Source organism: Mesitornis unicolor, unplaced genomic scaffold (assembly GCF_000695765.1).
Source record: "Mesitornis unicolor isolate BGI_N332 unplaced genomic scaffold, ASM69576v1 scaffold3896, whole genome shotgun sequence".
NCBI classification, from domain to species: domain Eukaryota; kingdom Metazoa; phylum Chordata; class Aves; order Mesitornithiformes; family Mesitornithidae; genus Mesitornis; species Mesitornis unicolor.
Window position 1 is genome coordinate 42,586 of NW_010192831.1, and position 10,519 is coordinate 53,104.

At 37.3% G+C, this 10,519-nt stretch overlaps 1 protein-coding gene across 1 annotated transcript in view; it reads right to left on the reverse strand.

Moving 5' to 3' along the window:
* The window catches only part of LOC104542801 (proton myo-inositol cotransporter-like), a gene marked incomplete at its 5' end in the record, with an annotated part of 41,592 nt that extends 31,625 nt beyond the window's left edge, over positions 1–9,967 (reverse strand). The window contains 2 exons of the mRNA XM_010187237.1: positions 5,106–5,226; positions 9,760–9,967. Of these exons, the coding sequence (XP_010185539.1) occupies positions 5,106–5,226; positions 9,760–9,967 (329 nt within the window). The remainder of the gene's footprint in view (positions 1–5,105; positions 5,227–9,759) is intronic.
* Between the last annotated feature and the right edge of the window lie 552 nt (positions 9,968–10,519).

Below are 10,519 nucleotides of genomic sequence, written 5' to 3' on the forward strand. Positions count from 1 at the left end.
GTGTCCTGATCTACTCGCGCATACATATCAATCGTCCCTTGTCTTTGATGGCCTTTCTTCTGAATTTATATAGCTCCCAGCACAACAGCTTCCTGATTTATGCCTGGAACTGAGTAACACAGACAATAAATAAGAGAAACAAGTGACTTACACGTACCTTCACTTTGAGTGTAATGGCAGTCTCCATAGCATACTTTGCTTTTAAAACCACTCTTCCAAAGAGACCCTACACATAGACACTATACTCCCAGCCTTTGGGCAGATCAAATATAAGCCAAGTTCAAACTTGATTAAAATCATCTTTGTGTGACTAAAATCCACAGACCATATAAACCATCACTTTGGAAGATTTTACAAAATAATTTCCTAAGCATTTTTGCACTTTTTGTTAAACAGCAAAATCCTAGAAGTATTAGCGGAGATGTGAAGTGTTTATAGGTTACTACATGAATAACACCTTGTTCTCTCAGTAACGTGGAGTTTAATTCAAAGACAATGTAAGTGGAAATGTTAACAATGGTTACAGGGTCAGCATTGCACTCAGAGACATTATAGTTCAGGTAAGCCACTTTTCAGATCTTTATGCTTAAATTGATGAGAGAAGTTTTTTCTCATTCACATTAAAGATGCTTACTACATAGGACTGACATATTCCTTCCTATCTCTTATAATTTTAAATTAAATTACAAGTTTTGATTGATAGAAGTAACATGTCAGCAAATGGAAAATTATTACCCAGTGGTAAATCCTTATATTATCTACTTAATATATTACAAGACTCTGTCAAGGTAATTTTACAGTTCTGTAACATTAACTGTCTATCAGAATTTTAATTACATTTCATAAGAACTGGCAAAAGTATTCTCAAACATGTTTATCTCTTTAAATATTCATAATTTTCTGAGCTTACTGGCAGAAACATATTACTATATTTATCATTTCAATTCTAAGTTATCAGAATGACCCGTAGTTCAGTCATTTTGGCATTAGAAGCATGAAATGAGAATCATATTTTAAAAAAATACTGGTTCTGAGATACAGCAATAGTATGAATATACTGATGCCTAGTTTACAGATAAATCGGATTGGCAGTGAGTTAACTCAACAAAATAAAGTACAATAGCTAACATACTTACTGTATGTATCCTAAGGCTACTACACACAACAAAACTAGCCTCGGTTAGCTGAGGTTTTCAGGACTGATCACAATTCTACACTTTTGCTAAATTCCTAAAGAAAATATATTTCTGCATATTAGCTATCTTGTTGAATTGCTATGTAAGAGTACTAAATATTGGTGCATTCATCTCAGTGGTGTGTATTTGTACATCGAGCTTAGGAACACCAACCACATGAGGGTGACTAATTAGAGGATGAACAACAAAGCCCTTGTGTGCCCAGCACAGCTGGCACTGCCTGTATTATCTTAATCAAACTCTGAAGACAATCAGCTCGGGAAGAAACCTGAGAAAGTTCTTGTGCACTGATATAATGTCCCTAGGATATGAGGGTTAACCTAAGCTTAACATAAAAGTTGCCGTTTCATTATAGTAACGGATGGTGAAAAATATTGCTTAGGCAGAACAAGTTCACATTATGTCTTCTACAGCTGACCAAGTCTCAAGAAGCACAGTAAGAGAGACACACACACGAATGAAAGGAGACAAAAAGACCAACAATACAAGGCAACAGGACAACCATAATTTTCCAGAAATAGGTGAATGTCCCAGAGCAAGGTAGAGTGGGACAGTCACACCTTTGATGCTTTAAAGATTGGGAAAAGGTGGTAGTGCAGCCAGTTTACATTCCTTAGCATTCTTCTAGAACCGAGCAAGTCTCCAATAAAAACAGGAACATGTTTATACAGTTTTGTGTAGTCAGAATAGTAATAGGAAGAGCTAACTCATCTTTTAATTTCTAAGATGACAGATTTTTGGGATAGTGGTGTTTTGTATTCCTAAATATCCCTCTGAGCTTCTTTGTGGCCTTGATCACAGCTGCTGAACGGATTAAGATCAAAGAGGAGAGGTGGTCACACTGCAAATACCTATACACTCTCACACGGGCTGAGTGTGAAACTGAAGTCTGATTTAAGGATGTCCCCATAGATGAGCATTCACCTTGCCTTTTCTTGGTAAGACACGAACCCACTTCCACCTGTGAGAAGGCAAAGAGAATTTCAGTGGACAGGGTGTCCTGCTAGGTTTGTGTTATTTCCATGATGTCCATGTGACACAGTCAATTTTTTTCACTGATCTATGGATTATTGTTTGGCTGTTGATCAGCTATGATATTGTACGTTTCTACATCAAATGAAAATATTTTACTGGATATTTGCAGCATATCTTACTGGTTTGCTTTGTGCAAGCACGTATAGGTAACTTGTACCTCCATTTGCACAGCACAGCTCTTTCAGAACATGGTATTCAAGCCCTAGGTGCCTTTTTAATTAGGACAATGAATACATTCTTTATTTGCTGGCTTCTTCTACCTTCATTGTTATTCTAGCAAGTGCAGAGGAACACGGATCTGAGGGAACAACAAACACAGACTGTTTGTAGTAGCTCTAAGGCTTCCATAATGGACATCCACACTTACTCTAACCCAACAGATTTGCAAACATAAAAAAGCATTTTTACCCTGCACAGTATCAGTGAAACTTCTGTTGGCAAAATACATTTTACTGAAGGTTTTTTAACTTATAAACACATTTTGACAAAGACAAATACAAGTTATATTTAAGAAGCACTCTCATACTCTAAGGCAGCCAAGCTACATACAGGTTTAGGCTCTAAGTGTACCTCACCTCAGAGGAGCACTGCATCACTATTAGATGAAGGAGACTGTGAGCTGCATTTGTGTAAAAGTGGTCTACAGTGCCTACAGGGAGATGGTATTACACGTTGATCTGAAGTCCCGCTGTCTTTTGCTTTTCCAAAACTTTCCGGAGACCTCTAAAGGCTTGAAAGATACAATGCTAAGCAATATGAGATACCAAAGCAAGCTAAGACATGGATTAAACAGCAAGAGACCACTTTGCAGTCCGCACATCTTCCACATCCAGGACCACACATGCTATGACAAAGTTCTGCAAGTGTAGATTTGCCACAGTTGACACTGATTTAAAAACAGACTGCATGGGCCGTACAAAAGACGAGCTTCCACTTTCTAACCTAGGAGGAATGGTGAAGACACCATGTACTTCTTCATGACAAAAATGCTTTTTAAAAACTTCATGCAGCTTATTGACCATGTTCACAGAAAGCAGGGATCCCCGTATCTTGAACAGCCACCTTTCCAAGTCAAATATAATTTATGGCTATGTGTCATCTCCTCCAGAAATAATTTAGATAAAGAAATAAATTAAGGTACGTTCTTTACGGCAGAAAGAGCTTGGCAGAAAGGCATGCGGAAAGGAAGCTCCTCTGGGGACACTACGGGAGACAGAATGTTTACATTTGGTTTTCTTTTCTTCTTCATTTGTGATTTGTGCATCCATTTATTAGTTTCAACTCTCCTGGCTTTTGTGTCCCTTTACCAAAGCATAGTATAAGACTAAAATACAAGCACCTAAAGCTTTCTCATACCTTGTTCATTATTTCACATCTCTTTCATACAGTCACTTTTTAAACTAAGAGACCTCCTTCCATTTCAAAATACTCCCAAATGAAAATATTTTATATTTTATTCTCTTTCCTAGACCCCTTGAATTTCTATTTTTCATGCTTCTTCCAAGAAGTGCACACAGACCAAGCTGCAGCAAGTCTAAATTTCCTGACTAGCTGTGGTTAACTGGAGAATGAAAACTGCGTTGAATAATTTTTCATTACTTCTTACGGTGGACTAGCCGTATTTCTTCTATGCAGATTTTATACTGTTTCAGGCTATATAATCATCTAGCTTTATCAGGTAACAAATAATAAGTTCTGCAAATGGTGCATCTGTGCTTCCGAAACATCCTTTCTAAACAGTTAACTTACATCCTAGGCAAATCCTTTTGACATCCTGCTATTAACATTATCTTACTCTGAAAGGAGAGCATTTGGAAGCTTTTCCTCCCTCTGCATCTTTTAACTAGACTACTTGTCATTTGAAAAAGCTGTATAGGCACATCTCAAAAATGGCAAAATATAGTTGACCCTGGAGCAGAGCACAAGCATAAATACAGTTTTTGCACGTAGAGACTCAGTATCTAATGTTGTCGTTACCAGCATCTATTTACACTCTTTTAAAGACCTTCTACCCCCTTCCTAGGGGTTTATAAAGCTTCAGATCCTCAGAATCTTTCACCTAAGATGTTGTGCTGGCATATGAAAATCCATGAACCGTATTTCTAGCCAGTATCACTAGGAAACCAGATGTGTACCTCTAATTTCTTGATATTTATCTCTATTGCAAACACATGCAAAACAGATTTTGAACATAAGTAAGAATTTCTTCAGCCATTTACCTAGTCTTCTCTCAATAGGGAATTTTAGTCTACCAGCTAAATGAACATAAGAGCACTCACATGTGAGTAAAACCCACAAAATATAGAAAATAACACATTATTAACACCCTAGAAGTAATGTTATTTGAACTATGATTGCATATGAAAGTGTGCCTTCCACCCACTATAGAAAGGTCAAACCCCCCCACATTTGTTTTAATTGTTAATTAGTCTGTAATTAACTGAAGACTGTTTCTTTTTCACTCAAGAAGACAGAAGGCAAGAAACACATGTTCTTGAAGAGTTTACAGCTGCTATACATGACAAATCTACAAGTAGATACATAACAGCAAGCATATTTACAAATTACTTTTAAAATATTTCTAACTATGTCCACTATAAATTGCAGCAGGTATGATAAAAGAGAGGAGAGCTCAAGTGTGTCGCCTGCCACTTAACCACCTTATTTAGTCCAAGACTCCAAAGGGTTATTCAGAGCATTTAAGCAAAGAGTCTAATTTGCTCTATTGAGGGAAGTTAGGATTTTAACTTTAGGTATCTAACTGACTTCTTTGTACTGGACTTTGTTAATACTTGTCTATTACTCACACAAGGTCATAAAACTCAATCGGAAAAAATCTTCAAGAAGCTTAGATGAATGATCATGAAATCTCACCTGTATTTTGTGCAGGTAGAGTTTTGATGTGAAGGATCTGGTGGATTAAGAGTGATTCTTGGCGAGACCTGAGCTGATAGCAAAAATCCCGAAGCTAGGATAATGAGTGCTACAGCAGTACCTAAAAATACAGATAAAGAACAATGTGATACCTTTCTCCAGAGCACATGAAATTATTTTCTATTGAACTAACTATGCTTGGGAAAGCAAAGCACCCCATTACTGTGCAAGCAGCATTTGCTAAGGAGTTGTGATGATAACCTATGAAAAATACCCTTTGCGACACCCACATCTTGAATTGGTTAGATGTTAAAGTCAAGTGCATCAGGTTTAACAACCCATTAATTTAATATCTGGACAAGAATTTTCTTTTTATATGTGGAATTGAAGACTGCATGAATGAATGGATAAATTCTTTTTGGTGTTGAAAATAATGCTGTAAAGGTAAAATTGAACAATGATTTTGAAATTATCACACTCCCAGACCCAGACTTGCAGGCTTTCCTGGAAAACAGAGAATAGCATCAGCTGTTTCATGGACTCTGCTTCCCTTGCGAAATGAGAGAAATTTGACTTTTCATAAAAGCACCACCAAAAAGTCCAACTGCAATTTCTGATCGTTTCAAAGAGTGCACACACATAACATCTGCTATGAAAAAGCCCCCTTCCATCTGTTTGCTCAACAAATTCCTTGTATGCAAGCTGGGCAAAATGACGAGGGAAGAAGGCAAAAAAGGTTCATATTTTGTGCAACAGGCCAGTACTAGAACATAACCCATATTTTTCCTACCTTATTTGTCACACACACACAATATGCTCTATCATTTTAATGACAGTGGATATATTTTATTACACATGATACATTGCAACTATCCCAAACTCAGACTTATAAAACATTTACATCTTGCTACTTGATGAGGCACCTAATTCTAGGTTGCATAAAATACCCTGTATATGTATTTGTATACTCGCTATTTATGTGGCGCATTTTACTTGAGAGGTCGCATAAAACATGTACAACCTGATCTACAGATTACTCGCACTAAAAATATAAAGCTAGTTATAACTTTGTCAGCTAGTTACTAATGCTCTAACAACATTATCCTTACCATACGAAATAGACTCACAAACCACTGACACACATCCCAGTTAGAAGGCAGCACACATTTAGAGGCTTGCAATGATAAAGCTTAATGGTTGAGGGCAAAGGAAGGATACTTTATTCAATTCCAAATACTCCTCATCACCCCTTTGCTCTGTATGTTAGGAGCATGTAAATAATTTTCTCGGAAATGCATCTGTGTAAACCTTTAGAAATGCCACTACATTAAAAACCTTAACATGTCACTCCAGTAATCTTTAAGATATTACACATTATCTGCTTCTTATTTTAAGGTTGGTTGGTTTTTTTTTTTGGTGGGCAAAGGGGATGTTTTGGCAGTTTTGGGGGTGGGTTTAATGGCTTAATCTCTTTAAAGAGAAAAGCAAGAGTTTCCTAGCAGGCAAACCCACCAAGTATGTGAAAAACGTTTTCTGAGATATAAATAATATCTTAAGTACGGAGATCTGTATAATAAGATTATTCATGAATGTGTCTGTGCAGCAGCCATGGCCAACAGGCATGAATATGCATGAGCAAGAGGTGACTGGACCACACGTTTACCTGAACTAAGCCAACTAAGACCTTAAATTCAATCACAAATAGTATGTGGAGAAAGCACCTACCCACCATAAAATGTGGTATCAGTTTATTCCATACTTGGCTTTGTACTGTTATGGCAAGTAGGTACACTAATAATCTCAGTTTTCTGGGCAGGGTGGATATGGCACTAGATTTGCTGTACTTTCAAAATGCCATAAACCAGATGGCAAATATCTTTAGAGGGGACCTATAATCTTATTTATATTCATTCTAAATATGATTTGTCCATCTTTTAAGCTAACCAAATACACTACCACTCACTTCCAGTACCTCTGCAAATGTCTTATTTCTTTGGAAAAGTACTGAATATGTAAACTTGTCAAATGAAGTTTATTATATATCTTCATTCTGTGGGAAGTCTGTCTATGTCATCATACAATTACAGTACATCATTAACCGAGATTAAAAAAATAAAAAAAGAATTATCCTGAAGATATTTTAGATCCTCTATGTTACTAAGAGAGATACCAACTGTCCAATACCCAACTACCATCATACATTCAAATCAACAATTTCTGAAAGCGAAATTTACACAAGTAAATGGATGCTGTACATGTTAAAATTCCTGCATGTTTCTCAATTAACAGCTTTGAAGAAAGAAATTAACTTAAGAAAAAGAGCAAAAGAAAGATAAAGAAATGATGCCAAAATATAACAAGAACAGGAAATTACAAGGAATCAGTAAATACAGTAAACAGAACTATAAAGTAAAATAGCTCCCAAATGTTTTCAGAAAGCAGGAAAAGCTGCATGAGTTTACAAAATAAAATTACAGTGTGTTGGCTTTTAATAAAAATATTACTGTTACTATCTCTCTACTGAATAATATTCTTGTAGGTTACCATCTAACAAACAAAATCAATTAACGTTTACCAAAAAACCCCACAGCCTTGCAGCAGCAGGCAAACATAGTACTTCTGTCCTCTTTTTATGTAATGGGAGACTGGGGCATACCTGGCTTCTCCAAAGGCCAGAGAAGCAGCCGGTAATAACTCAGTATGAAAGTCAATGTCCTTAGAAATGCAAACCAAAGTAGAGCACTAAAATATAAGTTTACCCCATGAGAAAATTCATAATGGAAAACAAATCCATGAGCAGATTTAGTAATTATTTTATTAAACAGCCCTCCAGCTAAGGAAAACACAGCATACCCACCACTACCTAAATCAAAGTGTCACACATGGCATAAAAAAATTGCAAATATTACAGAGAGATGACATGTGATTTCATTAATGTCATTATTTGTATTTTTCTTCAGGAGCGACTGTATGATAAAGAACACAGCAATGCGTTATGGATCAAGTGATGCTGCAGACTGGCAACTAACTAAGAATATTTTTACCAAACAATTCCTTTGTGTCCAACCATCATAGACAAATAACTCAACTGTATTATTCCCCTTCATTAATTCTGTCTTACTTGTATCAGACTTTTGTATCTACATTTCAAATGCATGACCTTTGAATATGGTAACCAGAGCCAAAAAGCAGAGAGTTCTGTGACTGTATGGAAAGTCCACGTGAGAATCACACCTCTACAGCTGGGTCCACATAAGCAATAAACTCTCAAGGGGCTGGCCAGATGTATGAGGTATAGGGGTCACATATATAAATACGTAAATACTCCACTCCAACAGAGGACAAAGGAGAGGCAGCACCCAAGAACCAGAAGTGCCTGTGCAGTGCCAGGAGAGATCCATTTTGTGAAAAGACAAGAAAATTTACAAGTACCACGGGGAAAAGAAGGGCATAGGAAATGGTACAGAACTCTGAAAGACTTGGCACTGGCTGGAGACACAGAAGGATGTAACGAGGATATGTATTATAACTGATAGAGAAGTAGACTGTGATAAAAGTAGTGGTTTGAGATTTTTGTTCACTTTTTAAGACATTGGGAATGTGCTTTTCCAACCTTCTCTGTCACGACCACATTTCTGAACTTGGATCATAAACGCTTCAGGTTTCTTGACTCCAAATCAAAATGGTAACACATCAAACACATATTTATTATAACTTGCAATACCAAATTGCCTCCAAACTGCATGTTTTAATTTACAGACTTGAATAACTGTGTATCAAACCAGACACAGCACTGTGCCACCACTGTTCTGCCTATATAAATGCATTCCAACACTGTGAGTGTAGATTAACGCTCATCCCTTGGGAACTGCAGATGGCCAGCGCCTTGGCAGGTGGTCCCCCCCTCTGCTGTGTTGCATTAAGTAGAATTTTGGATCTCTGACAGTGACAACAGAACAAAATATGGAGCATTAAACCTTCCCAGACACACACTTGTGAACATTAATTCAAGAGGAGCAAGAACTGTTTCACTCTTCCAAAACCTGTTCTTGGAAATCTCTGAACCTTCCACCAGAGGCTGGTATCAGTCACAGATCGCTTCAGCCACAGCGAGAGCAATGTAATGCGGGAGCAAGCAGGGACCTTCAGGGTAATGGCAGGACGTGGCTGAGTGTAGGCACAACTGCTTGCTCTGCCTTTTCTTGCTTCCAAGAAACGGCTACATGGTGAGTTCCTGTGCTTGAATATTTGGACAAAGTGTACAAATCCAGAATTCTGCCTTTCAGTTCTTGATAAGATGTTCTAAATGAGCCCCAAATTACATATCACACAGGTACACACATGAGGTTTAAAAACTAACCAGCAGTGAAGTACCAAGCATTTGATTCCTTATACTGAAAAAGTGTAAAAAGCTAAATGAAAACACTGTCAAACATGGCTTGAAGGAGAAACTGCACCTGAAAAAATAAGATGCTAAACATCTATTTTTTAAATTAGCCTTTAGCTGAGGTACTATACTATTAGTCTTGAAAAGATGATGAGGCCAACACTGTTATTTTAAATATGACTACGGTAGTAAAATTAACACTTGAAATTTTATTTTAATTTTACTAATACTTATGAAGAATATATGATACTCTAATTAAGCACTCACCTGTTAAGCTACCAAGTGTAAGTTTCCGGCGACCCATTCTTTCAACGAGCCAGACGCCCACGAGAGTAAAAATGAAGTTTATAAATGCTGTCAGTGCAGCCAGCCAGATTGCAAGCCTGTCGTCTTCAACGCCGGACATCTGCAAAATGGTGGCACTGTAGTACCTGCGAGTGGATGGAGAGACAAATACAAACACCACTGATTTCAACTGAAAAAGAATTAAATTGAGAATGATCATAATAAACATCAAGTGTGACTTCCTGCACAATGCAGCCACAGACTGATACCAAATTACCTTGGAAAATCAGGCATGACCAAGGCATAACTTGTGCTTGATTAAAGTTTTGTCTACAGGGCTTCAAGAGATGAATTGCGCTTCCCTTAGCTGCTCATATTTTCAATGGTCAATCATATTCTGACAGAAATGGGGTTTGTATTTTTAATTTAAATAAACCCATCTTTCAAATCGAGCTGTTGCTTTGTGCTCTATCGTTTTTATGCCAAAACATGCAGGATTTCAGCACTCTGTGTACTGTCTAGGAGATAGATCAAAAATCAAATACATTTTCACTCCTGCTAAAGGTCATACAGAACTGATCTATGGCATCCAACATCCAGCAAGTGACACTTGCAACCTCCTGGTTTTAGATTCTGCAGTTTTATTTCACTGCCACTGAAGTGCCCAAACTTTTGTCTTAACCAGAATACAACCACTTTGAAATGCCTTAGCACCATATTGCAGGGATGTGGATCTGCATCC